This window comes from Rhea pennata, chromosome 3, assembly GCF_028389875.1.
Source record: "Rhea pennata isolate bPtePen1 chromosome 3, bPtePen1.pri, whole genome shotgun sequence".
NCBI lineage: Eukaryota > Metazoa > Chordata > Aves > Rheiformes > Rheidae > Rhea > Rhea pennata.
In genome coordinates, this window is record NC_084665.1 from 67,476,099 (window position 1) to 67,490,435 (window position 14,337).

Below are 14,337 nucleotides of genomic sequence, written 5' to 3' on the forward strand. Positions count from 1 at the left end.
GAGATATCTCCAAGTTCTTCTGGCTCATTTTCATGCTGTGAACTGGCCTTGCCATCAGTTCCCTTCACTGTAGCAATTCCTGTATTGCTTTGCTCCTGTATCCACGCCTGTATCATTCTTAAATCTGGCAGGTGACATGTTTGTTCAGTTATGCCTGGTGATCACTGTTCTGCCTGTGTTGTAATGCAGAATTGCTCAATGTTTGCAGATCTCCTGCCCTTGATGCCCTGAGGCTTTCCGGGCAAGGCAGTTGTGTCACTCAGTGTTGGCTTTCTGGCACTGTGGGGAAATTACCAGTTTTATGCAAGAGTTTCCCTGTTAAAATCATCCATCTTTGCTTGCCCCTGTCCTCCTCTTGAATGATTTGCAGACTTCAGCTATGGAGCTTTCTAAAGCTGATGCCTCTGCTGCAGTTTTTATCCTGTCTGTTGTTGAGGCCTGTGCCCCAGACAGCTACATTGTGGCCGTCCATGAGCACAATGTCATCTTGTCACAGAACACTGAAATGCTTGTTTCTTCTGAGGATGCCCTCAAAATGAAATAAGATTTCAGAGTGAAATTACACAGTGAAGAGGAATATATTGTCAAGATGAGAAATATTTTCCTTTATTTCTTATTGAACAGTAAATATCATTAGCCAGGTTATGTTAATTTACCCTCACAGAGATAAAGCAAGATCAGAGATACAGTTTTAACAATGAATCTTTTATGAAAAAATTGAGACTATAGTAATAGTGTGCTATTTGCAAAACAGTCACTGTGCAAAATTTGCTTTTCATATCAAAAAGTAATAAAAAATTAAGCTTAATTCATTTTCACAAAATGGATAAATATTCCAGATCTAGACATAAAGATTAACACAGTGCAGGGGTCAGTGTAAATCACATTGTAGACATGTGAGGGAAGACACTCTTAGGGAAATTGCTGCAAGTATAGTAAGTTATTAGCCAAAGGAAAAGGGCAAGGCAGGTCCTTATGTCTCATAACTAGAAAAAGTATAATCTCCACTCAGAAGTATGAGGGCTGTACTTCATGCCAGTTGTCTGCCATTCACTTCCAGCTGAATTTCAAAGTGATAGGGGATACTCACAGTTTGGCTATGTGAAATAGCCAGCCCTAACCATGTGAGTATGGACATGTGACCCCAGAGATCAGATCTGGAAGACTGAAGAGGAAAGTAAAACAGATTTTGCAAGCACTTTTTCCAGGAATAATTTGGTATTATTCTGGAATGCCCTATTAGCCTTTTATTTACCATCAGCATTTCAAATTTAAAATGAGATGCAATTCCTAGAAGTGATTCTTAGACCTCTTACCATAAATGGATGATCTTAGATGTCGACAGTACAATATTGTACTTTCCCAGATTGCATAATAGATTATTATTTCCAAAGCACAGTATTAAAAGCTTTACTCCTCTTTCTGTTCACTTTATACACTCCATGCCCATTCCCAGGAACTGCAAGGCACCAGCCATGATCGCTTTCCAGCCTCTGGTACAGGGCATGGTTTTCACCCTCTCAGTGCTCCAGGCCGTTGCTTGGGACAGCTTCACCGCGGCTGTGTACGAGCACTCGGTGATCCTGCCAGCGCTCACCAGCAAGCCTCCCTCTCCCGACGATGCTTTGGCATTGATGAACAAAAATATGGACATCTTGGAAGGGGCCATCAAAGCAGCCGCCCAGCAGGTAGTAGATGCACTATTAGCACTGTCAGTTTGTGTTTTCCCTTCTGCTGATTCTCCTGATTACCTGAGTACTGGTGAATTCTTAATGGAGCCTGTCCTGCCAGGGTGCCCACATCATTGTGACTCCTGAAGACGGCATTTATGGCTGGCGTTTCACCAGAGAATCCATCTACCCCTACCTGGAGGATATTCCTGACCCAGAGGTGAACTGGATTCCTTGCACTGATCCCAAAAGGTGAGTGAGTCCTTCTGCAGTGCTGTGTGTGGTTTCAAACTAGTGTCTCACAGAGAAGTGAGCTACTCTCAATAACTGTGTATGAACTGCTGATTTTTTATTCTTTTAAAAATTACAAGTATTTTATAAATGAAACTCATCACAATGAACTCTTAATTAAAAGGGCATATGCAAGGTAAAAAGTATTGAGGCAGCCTCGCTTCTAAAAATTGGAAAAGGAGAAAAAGGAGGAAACTTTAGGCAAAATCATTATTTTAAAAATATGTAAGAACATGTAATGTGTTTAAAACATATGACATACAGTTATTGAAGTAATAATTTTGAATGCTTTTCTTCCACATCCACATGATTAAATTTCAATTTTTTGGGGTTTTTCTTTCATTAAAAACGCATTAGATTTGCTCCAGCTCCAGTGCAGGAACGACTCAGCTGTATGGCCAGGAATAACTCTATCTATGTGGTTGCAAACATTGGGGACAAGAAGTCATGTAATTCTAGTGATCCTAGTTGCCCCAGTGATGGTCGCTATCAGTACAATACTGATGTTGTCTTTGACTCAGAAGGGAAGCTGGTGGCTCGTTACCACAAGGTAAGGATGGGCTTTGGCATCAGTCTGTTACTATTTATCTGTATACTTTTTGTCTCTGTTTCAGTAGTTTGATACAATAGTTTTGTATAACTGTAGAATGACAACAAATCCAGGATGATCCAGTGCAAGGATCTTATGGCCAGAAGGAAAAATAGACAAAACATGGTCAATCAATCATGATTCCCAGGAACGCCTCAGCTGCAGAATGCATGTCTGATACATATGTATGAAACACTGAAGTCTACATTTGTTGCAGCTAAGCAAAAAGACACACAGATCTCCATGCACATAAATAGTTAGCAGAGTCCTTGTCGTGGTTTTAGCCAGACACCTTCCAAGATAATGTCTGGGCAGAGTTCGGGAGCTAAAACTGTCTGGACATTTCCAGAAGGCAGCAGGAATGAAGGCACATAGTGTTGCAGGATTTTGCTGTAGGAACTATGCAAGATACAGGTGCTGACACTTCAGAGTCTCTCTGCCCAGTGGTTGGGACTGTTTGGCTGCACAGTGCTGGCGTTTGCTGTCTGACTGCTGAGTGCTGTGGGAGGCCGTGCCCTGAGGAGCATCAAAGGGGGTTCAACCAAACGATACTCCTTGCACTTGCATTCCTCCATGAAGCAATTGTGGGACTTGCACCTGCGGGATGCTAGATGCAGGTGTGTATCCAGGCTGCCCTCCCAGCAGGCATCACTAGCTCCGCCCCTCAGGGTACTTTTGCCAAATGTAAGTGATGTTCATTTGGCTTGTAGCGCTAAGTGTGGTGTAAGCAGGTGCCATATCCCATACACCAAAGTGCACTTGCCACTTCTGTGTTTGTTACCTAATTTTAGGGGGCTTCTGGGATGTGGAGTTTACTAACTTTGATTTGCTGTCTCTGCTGAGCCATTTCAGATCTTCAGTAGCTACAAAGGGAGATTTGAGTGACTGTTTGAGATATAGACCCTGAATTCTACTTTAAGGCAGTTTTAGACACAAAAGTAGCTATTTGAAATCTTGTCTTATTTTTAATTCTAATAAGTCATTTTCTTGGCCTACAGTATAACCTCTTTAGAGGAGAAACTCAGTTTAATTTCCCTAAAGAGATGGAGACTGTCACTTTTGAGACACCCTTTGGGAAGTTTGGCATCTTCACTTGCTTTGACATACTTTTCCACGACCCTGCAGTGGTGCTGGTGAGGGATTTACAGGTGGACACCGTGCTGTTCCCAACTGCTTGGATGAATGTCTTGCCTTTTTTGACTGCTGTTGAGTTTCACTCTGCCTGGGCTATGGGCATGGGTGTCAATTTACTTTCAGCAAACACACACAACATCGACTTGGCAATGACAGGTGAGTTGCATTTAGGAAAAGAGAAATTATCTTAATGGTACTGAATTCAGAAACAGGCAAAAATGTTTTACAAATAGTGAAGTCTGAAAAATTAAGAAGAATAAAATATTCTTGATATTGTATTGAATTTAGGAAACAACTTCAGGTAAGAAAATGATGAATGTTCTAGGAGAGAGGTAGTTACAAAGATCATGATATTGCATTCTAAAGCATTTTAAAACTGATTTCTTTTCAAAATGGCAGAAGTTTCACTTAAATTCTCAGCCTCTCACTTTGAAGCAGATTTTTTTTTTTGTTTAAAAATCAATTAATAATTAAGGGAAGAAAACAAGTGTCCTAAACAGAATTTGGTAACCTGGAAACAAAAGGAAGGCTCCTATTTTGTAGTGAACAAGACATTTCCTGTTTTTTTTTTTTTTTTTTTTTTTTGTTACTGTTGAGAAGTTAGAGATATCTGTGTTTTGGGTTAATCTAAATAGGTATTTTCTCCCATTTTTTTTTCTAGAAACTGAGGAATCGTTGTTGTAGCTGTATCTGTAATCTGTAACTCTTACCTGAAGCAGAAGTGAAAGCCTCAAAGGAATATTTTTGTCTGTTCTATTTTTAAGCACGTTGAATTGAGCTTAGGCCAAAACTCTAGATTTCTTTCTATGAAATGTAATTATCCTCATGATTTCTTTCTTTGGCAAGCATGACAGTTATGGAGTGCTAATTTAGAACAATCTAAGTTATAAAAAATTTTACAAGATTTTTTTCTCATACAACCTTTCAAAGGCTTTCAGTTTCAAAATCCTGCGAAGCACATAACCTGATCTTGGTAGTTCTGCCATTTAAAAATTCTTCTAAGGTAAAGTTTGAGGTACATTTTAATGTATTGATTTAAAATATTTTCAAATTTATGTGTTAAAAAAGCTTACATAGCTCCCAATGGGTACTCGATGTTTCCACATAGCTGTGTCATAATGTTTTGTGTGTGTCATTTGCAGGGAGTGGGATATTTACACCAGATGGTCCCGTAGCTTATCATTATGACACAGAAACTGAGAAGGGTCGTCTCCTGATAGGACAGCTGAGCTCACGCCCCCGTCTTTCTCCTACCTACCCTCTTGCTGTCAACTGGAGCTTGTATGCCACAAGCATCAAAAAATTTCCAGAAGAAAAAAACACTTTTACAGGAGCTGTTCGACGTGATATATTCACTTTCAGTGAACTCACACACAGAGCTGGAAATTATACTGTTTGCCAGAGAGACCTCTGCTGTCATTTGATCTATAGGATGTCAGACAAGAGTAAAGATGAAGTTTATGTACTGGGTGCATTTGATGGTCTTCATGGTTCTCTCATAAAATATCATTGGCAGGTAATTTGTTCAGTGGGAGTGAATGTGAGATATATATTTTCCTGATGACTATTAAGACACCAAAGTTCAATTAGTAAATGCATTGAATTTTAATTTTATTTTTGAAGAAAACAATGATAAGGATTTTGAGTCCAGTGTGCACCCAAAGCACACAAAGGTCCTTGTGGCCTAAATGAATGAATCATTCCAAAACACTCGTTCATTCCTTCATCATAAGAGCTTTTCGTACTGTTGAATCCAGCTACTGATTGCTTAAAGCTGAGAGGTAAGTTGCTTTTTTTGTATCCTCTCCCCCACAGGTATGCACTCTGCTGAAGTGTAAGAGCACAGACCTGAAAAGCTGTGGGCAGCCCGTGGAGACTGCACAGACCAAGTTTGACATGTTCTCCCTGAGTGGCACATTTGGCACTAGCTATGTCTTCCCAGAAGTCCTGTACAGCGGGGTTCAGCTGGCTCCCGGGGAATTTGAGGTAATCGGATGCCCTTGAGCTGTTTCACTTTAGGTTCTCTGGGCCTTAGTAAAGAAATGGTAACGGATAGAACAACAAGGTCAAACAAATCCAAGAACTACTTTCTTTGATTCTGGGAATATAATTTAAGAAGACATTTAAATGCATGGATTGTGTTCGTCCTTATTGAGGAGAGATATAAATGCTAAGACTGAGAATCTCTTGAGTGTTTTCTTCACTTCAGATCCCAAAGGCATAAATAGTAGCTTTCAGGGAACTATTTTCTAAAGGTCTTTGCTGATAAGCATTTTAGGAGAGAAAGAAATAAAATATTCTGGGTAATATAGTTGTCCAAGCAAGAAAAACTGCTATTGAGTATCATGCATAAGGGTAGATATCCTATACAAAAAAAAGTGTATACATATATATATATATATATATACTGAAAGGGGGTTTTGAGGTATTTGTAGGGTTTATAAATTTTTTTATTTGAAACTTCATTAAATATTTCTGCCAAAAAATGTTTTCAAACATAAGCCTTAGATTATGTTTAAGTAAGAGGCTAGAAGTAATGTTAATTGATTTGAAAAAACTACTTAAAAGCTCAGAAGAGATAATGAAGACAGTGAAATGAGGCTTGAAGGGTTTTAAAAGAAGCAGGGGTGATTTTTTTTCAAAGGTAGTGATGGAAAAACACTTGCTCATACTGTATGTTTTGAATGGGACTTTTGTAAAAACATATACATCAAAGCATTATCTGGCACGCTATAATATGATCATGATTTAATTAAAAAAATTTTATATTTTCTTATCAAATACATACTGGTTGTCACAAAGGCTCTTAAAAGTAGTAGATGTACGTAGTCTGTCTACATTAGCGATTTCAAATTGATCAGTAAAAGGTAACTTAGAAAAGCAACATATGGACAGTAGACTGAAATTCTCTGTTCTTCCACATGGAAATTTTTTAGGAACCTAAAAATCAAAGAAGATTTAAAATTGTTGTTCTTTATGTATATCTCTAGATAGATACATAGATAGATAAATAGATAACCTGCATAGCCATGTAACTGATTGTAACTGATGAAGATTTAACAAATCTGTTGTTATCACTTATACCTTTTTATGAGGCAGAGAAAATGATTTTCCTTACAAAGATGGAGCTGGAGGAAGCTTTAAAGAACTTCAGGTCCAAGAAAATGTGGGAAAGCCATGGCAGAGTTGAAAACGATACTTAGATTCTCTGAGCTCTGCTTTAGCGACTTAACTGCAAGAGCATTTCCATGCATGAGTCAGAGAGAATTCTTTTTTGTTTTATTCTCATGATTCTCTTTGACACTGAAGTGCTGTATTTTTGTCCTGTAAGGACTATTCTTTCTATACTATATGATATTCCTACTTTGTTAGTGGAATATTAACATCATTCTTTCTTTTTCAACCAGGTGCTACATGATGGACGATTGAAAAGCAAGCATAGCTCATCAAAACCACTCTTAACAGTGACCCTTTTTGGAAGGTATTATGAAAAGGACCCACCGCATCCACTGCGAAACTCCCCATAATGTGACTCCTTAATTTTTAAACAGTCACCATACACAGAATAAGGTTTTCCTACTGTAAGGCATTTTGCCATGGGCTGTGGCATTTACTCTATGTCATTCCTGTTCTGCAACCTTACACTTGTACTCAGCAGTCACAGTAGTTGAGTTTAGTTAGGAGAAAGCAATGATTGCTGTCTTTTGTGTACATGTAGCAATGATACACATTTTTTAGCAGTGCTTGAGCCAGTGTAGTTATTTTTCAATAGTGTAGGGATGCTTTGTCATATGAAATCTTTTTCCAAAAATTTCCAATCTTTTTTTTTCCCAAAAGAAAGATGCACTGTAGGTCACCAGGGTAATGCTAGTCAGAAAGCAGACAGTGAAATGTGGAGTTTTCCAATTTGCTGCAATGAAAATCTTCCCTGAAGGAGTATTTCTATCCCTGGTGCTTCTGCTTGACTGGCTTTCAGGCTGTATAAGCACTTAAGGTCTGTATTACTCAGCATTACGCAGCAATCAGTAAGGCCTTCCTAAAACTCAATGGGCCTTGGCCCCGTTCTGACCAAGGGGGACTGTACCCTGAAAAGAAAAGCAGGTATGAAATGCTTTTAGGTGAAACCTTAGAGGGAAGAAGAGCCCCACAGAGGATTTGAGTCCAGCCGAGCTCTGCAGAAAGCAGTGTCAGTTCTGGAGTCACTCTGAGCATGCGTTGATATGGTGTATACATGCTTGGTTCAGTGCATTTCAGGTCCAACTTATTTTATAAATATTATAAAGTTGCTATGTAAACACTATTAAATGTATAAACTTGCATGTGCTGCTGGATGTTTGGAAAATTTCCTCAATATGTGAGAACATATGAAAAAGGCAAGTAACAAGTTTTTTGTACATGAAGGAGATTTGATCAAATAGCGTGAGAATTGCACATTACATAGTGTGAGAATTGCGCATTCCAGCAATGACATGCGAAACTTGGGAGTCCTGAGCGTGGTTTGTATCTGACCTGCTCTGCAGCATACAAGCCTCGTTTGCACCACCTCATTTGCACCTTGAAGCAGTCCTTGGCTCAATGCTTATCCCATAGTCTTGTGTCTGCTTAACACTGAGCTGCCTCTCCGTGTGGCACATTAGAAACACTCTGCGTCTTCCCACCCAAGCACACCAACATGAGTCATCCAGAATTTGTTGGAATAGCGTAATTTCTATTTTCCTTTTGCTGTTCCTTCTCAACACACAATTTAGGAGACTCTTTCTAGGACTTACTTTATCCTAGATAATAGAACAGTTGATCTTATATTCAGAGAAGAGATCATACCACCTAGGAGCAATTATTCAAGACATACAGGGCTTAGAGGTCATGGTTTCTTCTGGCTTGTCCAGCATCTCATCCTTTTGTTACTTGACTTGTGGTTGTGACCCAGAATAGCCTTTCAGCAAAGAGAGGAAGTTCTGGGCAAGACTGATTGTGGCCCACTGGTGGATTTACCAATCCCACCTGACTGTAAGGTGTTTAATGAGTATAGGGGCCAGAATTTCGAGAAGCAGAGAGCCTCACTGAAGGCTGAGAGCTGATCCTTGCTTTTCAGGGCCAGTTTGGTACACTCCAGCAGCCCTTTGTCCCACGCATAAGGGGCAACAGTCTGGGAAGGGCAAACAGGAATGAGCATGCTGGTTATTAAGGTCTCTGCAACGTCATCCTGTTGACCATGTAGGCCCATTGGTTTGCCATGGGATCAGCACAGAGGCATGAGTGTATGGTGAAACGCATCTCTAAAGGCAAATATATGAAAGCTTTGGTCTGGGAATAGTCAGGCAGCCTGCACTACCTTTCCATCCTTCCTCTGCATGCTGCTCTATTAGCCATACAGCCCAAGAGTGGTAAAGGAACAGCCATGGCCTCACAGCAGCTCTGAAAAAGGCAGGAGCTACCCTGACATTTGATCTGAAAAAGTACTGAGAAAGATCTTAAAATCTTTTAAAAAATAATAATAACTTAAAACCACAATTCTCCTAGTTGTCCCTGAGCCCTGATATTTTTTCCTCTCTGCACTAGAGAAGGTCCCTATGCCTTTCTGTCTTGGTCACAATCACTCCCTGTCTGAGGAAGTTTAGACCTTAGCTCCGGTGGAGTAGGACTGGAGTCTAGAAAGCAGCTCCACTTGTGGAGGCACAGGTGCTCCTCCCTGGGCCTTCTCACAAGAGAGATGCTCCAGAAGCTGAAAACTCAAGAGAATGAAGGAATAACTGTGTGTAACCAGAAAAGTACCTCCTTGTTGCATATTGCCCCTCATCTCCATCTCCCACCTGGTTGCGATTTAAGTAGAATGTGCCTTGCCTAGCACTGTTCATAAGGAAAAATAGAAACAGCTGCTGCATCTGAGTATAATTTGACTTTTGTTTTTGTTGTTACAGTCAAATTAATTGTAGGCATTAAAATCTTTTTTCACTGATTGGTGTCTATAGCTTTACGTGCTAATCCACAAAAAAAAAAAAAAAAAAAAAAGAAAAAAGAAAAAAGACTCTGGGGATATTTTAGAAAGACATACCTTACAGATGCACCAGTGGTCAGAATTTCATGCAACCCCAAGTGCACATGCAATTTATAAATATCTTTCTGAATCTGAAGAGGAATATAGTAAGCAGACCTGGTCAGAACAGAATTCTAGACATTCAGTCTATTATTACTAGGTTTATCTTTCTCATATCAGATTAATCATACATAAAATATCTATAAAGATGGAGTCAGTGAGTTTATTCAAGCTCCTGAGCTAGTGATAATGAAAATAGGATCCCTGGAGAAATAATTAGTTTTTAATAAATATTTTCTTTTTATTCAAGGATACATTTTATACTATATTCTGCTCCCTTATTACTGTTTAGGCTGTGATAACTGAACATGAAGTCTCTCACACATTTCCTGCTGGGATTTTTGAAGTATGGTATGCTTCCTAGAAACATTGACTCCCTTTGGCAGTCAGAGTTGCAAATAGGTAGAATACAACTGTGAACTTGTTACTAGTGAAGTAACTTGTAGGATATAGTAAAAGGGGCAACATAGGTCAGGTTATGTAAAAAATGAATGTTATAACTGGGCTCATTGGAAACAGAACTGTATTAAGACGGAAAAAGTGATTTAACACCTGAGAATTTCAAATGGGTGCAAGAACTGCTGATAATATCAGTACTGGAGTAAAGAGTCTGTAGAGTTGAGTCTTGCCACATATGGGTGGATTTTTACAAGCCTTATGAAAGGCATCAAGAAAGGACTCTTGAACCTCATCCATTAGGGATGTAGAAGACATCTTTGAAGATGACACTGAAGTCAAATTTGAAGAACAGCTGACCTGTAGTTTCCAAGATCTGCTGTACTGGTTTCCTGTCTTTGAGAGGATAATGAAGGTATCATAGAATGGACCACTGAGGAGTATTTTTAATCACTTTCATGTTTCTGATGATAAAATAAGTAAAGGCCACTGTTACGTGGACCATGTATTTCTTTTTCAGTGGTCTCACAACAGCACCATTGTATTAATAAGCAAAAACCCTGGATCCTGGTTCTATGTGAGGAGTCTGTGGAAGAACTGTAGAACTCAAACAGAACTCAAACATCCCTCCTATGTTTTTCTCAGGGGAAAGAATCTGAGTTTCTGAATGACCTAGGGGACATTTACTGAATGGATATGCCAGAGGAGAAGAATCAGATTAAAATACACACAATTCATCTAAATATCTCCACCCCCAAAGCTGCTCCAGATAGTGTCCTAACAAACTCCATCCTTTTCTGAACTGGAAAAATTTGTTCTTCATTTGTCAATATTTCTTTCTTATACCTTGAATGCTGTGCAAAGCAAACAAGATCCACCTTTCCATGGTGTCTCTGATCACACAGAAAGAAAGCAGTGCATTAAAACAAGTCCTTAAGAGATTTTATTGACAAAAGGCTAAAGGTTCAGATGAGAGTAGAAAAATACCGCATTAAAACAAACGTAATCCAAATCTTGTGACTAACTTAACTAAGACTGGTCATAACTTTGAGGAAACTTCAGCTCTGGATAAAATGTAATGCATTTTTGTTGTCTATATTGAATTAAAGCAAGCAAGTCTTAGACCTTGAGCAAAAAATAGAGTAGCAGAGAATCATAATAAGCTGATTCTTTTTAAGAGAACAGAACACTACAGCCTTGTCTTTGTATGAACATTTTAGCCCTCATAATTTCAAGTTTCCATTAAATAAGATTCAACAGCTAGGTAGAGTCAGAGATTGTGCAATTCTTAGCCACAGTAATACAATGCTAAATGTTTCTGAACAATTCATGTTATCATAGATGAATTGCTGGCAGTATGGGACACTGTTCCTACATAGGCAGAATTGGTACAGATCTGGCGGGTGACAAATAGGCAGAGAGACCATGACCTGAGTTTGAGTCGAAGGATTCATACATTTTAAATTAACTGAGAAAGGAATTGTAACTCCACCTAGTCCAAATAGTTTGCAAAGTTACTGTCCATCATCAGGGAAGGAAATCTGAAAAAGAGTAGGCTTGGCTTTTTCTGAATGAATTGAGAAATGATTTGGATAGATCAATAAAGACGGTAGTAATTATTATGACGCTAACTATAGCTGATAAAGGAATGCTTCTCAGTGGCTTGTGATGGACTCTCAGACATCATGGAGCTAAACAGGGAAATAATTCCAGTGCACCTTCTAAAAATGAACCTCTTGAAAATTGTTACAAACACAAATGAGCATAATAGCATTACCCAGTGTCAACTAGCTATGGATCAGCCATAGCTAGAAACAATTAATCTTGGTCAGACAGAAGCTCAGCGTATTGACAACGATATATTAATTTCTCTTTCAGTTTAGGAAACAATTGAAGAATTAGCAGAAGCACTTGGAGCCTCCTTCTGTGAAAGTATTAAAATGTTTCTGGCAGCTACTCATTGCTATATGGTTATAAGCAAAGTATTCTCTTGGCTGTTCAGTTAACCTCATGGCCTAGTGAACTGACACTAGAAATTTACACAGTTTTTAGAAATCATTATAATTACATGATTTTAACTTTACCTATCCATTATCATTTGCTGCTCCTAACATTAATGCTAATTTCTATGATCTCATAGTCTGGTAGCTGTGATGGTGTCAGGATATGTAGTATCAGCCCCGCAAAATGTAATATATTTTAATGTTGGAAAAAATAGGTAATCTTTTGGAAATACAGCCTTCTGGAGGAAAAAAAAAGTGACAGAATATTTGCATATGGGTGGTTGCTCAGCTCATGTACTGCAAAATATAAGAGTATTATGAGATACCCTTCAAGGTCTAATGAAGACTTATGTAACAGAAGTTTTTGATCATTTACCTCATCTGCTAAATAAGTGCTAGGATTACAGGAGATATTTGGGTTTATCCAACTCAAATACATGGAAACACTGATGTCCGTTTTTATACAATGTTTTTATCTCTACCCTCCAACTCACTTTGCAGAGTTTTCCAGCCATTTGAGTTTGCTTTCTGTAGACCCAAAAAGGACTACTCAGTTACAGTTTGGGAATTCCTTAAAAGTGATAAAAAGGTAGAGAATAGCTGTCAGAGACTGAACACTCCTAATCCTTTACAGTGTGCTACCAATTTTTTATGAGACAGTATTAAAATCAGAACAATCTGTTATTGTGCATGCTGAAGTTTATAACATGATCTGTTAAAAGGGAAACTATCGCATAGAACTGACAATTAATGATTTGGTTATAATTGTAATTTTTGTCTAAAACATACCAGGAGAAAGTAGAGAAATAAAGAAAGATATTCCATTGTATGGAACATCTTAGCTTCCAAGTACCTCACTTTAGATTTAGATTTCAGCATGGAAAATTATTGTAAAAAGATACAGTGTCTTTCCATGAAAAATACATTGTCATTTTGAGAAATTATAAGCATTAGTAAAGAGCTAAAACTTGACAAGAATTTGATTATTAATTGTTTGTATGAGGGCTATTATTTGCTAAAAAATTCAGCAGTACATGTTATTTTGGAACCCTCTATTGGGATATGAGGCTCATATCTGGAGCTGAAATCCTAATTCTCTCAATTTTCTAGACCCTGTGGTAAGAAAAATGTCTGTTGCTACCTCGGGTGTAATATATCAGTAATAATCAGTTATAATAATTTATCCATGGAAAATTATTGTTTGAAAGAAGAATTATGCTTGCCCAAGTAGAAATCAAATATATCTGGCAATGAGATATAAGGGGGAAGAGCAAGCTTTTAACATGGCCATTAATGGAAAGTGATGAACTTCCTGGTAGCTAAACTGAAAGATAAAAAGCTTTGGCAGATGTGGGTAAAAATACATGTGCGAGGCTTTTCGTAACAGATGTCATTTAGCTGTACTTCAAGAGTATCAGATGGCTTTATGTATGAGGATCAAAATTATAAAATACAAAGCTTAAGCTCAAATCAATCATCATTACCTAGCAACAGGCTTAAACATTCATTTTGTTGAAGACTTTCTGAGCCAATCTTTAATGTTACAATAGACATTTTAGATTGTTTATATGTTAACATTAACCTCTATTTGCTGAGAGTCAGCATTAGATTTAGTGAAAGGTGGGCACTTTAGGTTCATGTCTAAAGTAACCACCTTTGCATTTTACCAAGGGAGCCTTACAATGCTTTTTATTATTAATTTTTTTGGCTAAGTGTTTTCTTACAAACCACTGCTCTCTATACCCATACCCCTTCCTGATCACATAGACAATTCCCAAAGAGAGTAAGTCTTTGTATTGGTGACATTTTAGGGAAAAAAGAAAAACCCTTGTGATGCAGTTGGAAGGATTTCACTAACTAATAGTGAAGGAAGGTGGATGAACTGGTACCATTAACAAATCATCACTTTTCAGAACATCAGCAAATGTACCTTAGTCACAGTTTGAGGGTCTGTGTTCTACAGAGAGCTTTGAATCGCATCTCCATGCTTTGTTTGATCTTTTAGGTTACCTTCTTCCTTTCTAAACCAATGAAGACTTACTTTATTAAACCATATCATTTTATTCTGATTTTGCTCCATTCACCTTTTCAATCCTAACTGAGCATTACTGTTTACTTGCTTAGTGTATATAGATGTTATTTTCTGAGCACAAGAGATTT

At 38.2% G+C, this 14,337-nt stretch overlaps 1 protein-coding gene across 1 annotated transcript; it reads left to right on the plus strand.

Moving 5' to 3' along the window:
• The first annotated feature begins 1,477 nt into the window (after nucleotides 1-1,477).
• LOC134137811 (pantetheine hydrolase VNN2-like) lies at nucleotides 1,478-8,003 on the plus strand. The gene is made up of 7 exons (XM_062570903.1): nucleotides 1,478-1,688; nucleotides 1,792-1,922; nucleotides 2,319-2,511; nucleotides 3,549-3,840; nucleotides 4,827-5,200; nucleotides 5,500-5,670; nucleotides 7,092-8,003. Exons 1-7 carry the CDS (start codon nucleotides 1,506-1,508, stop codon nucleotides 7,209-7,211), a joined length of 1,464 nt encoding a protein of 487 aa, XP_062426887.1. The 5' UTR covers nucleotides 1,478-1,505; the 3' UTR covers nucleotides 7,212-8,003.
• The last annotated feature ends 6,334 nt before the right edge of the window (nucleotides 8,004-14,337 follow it).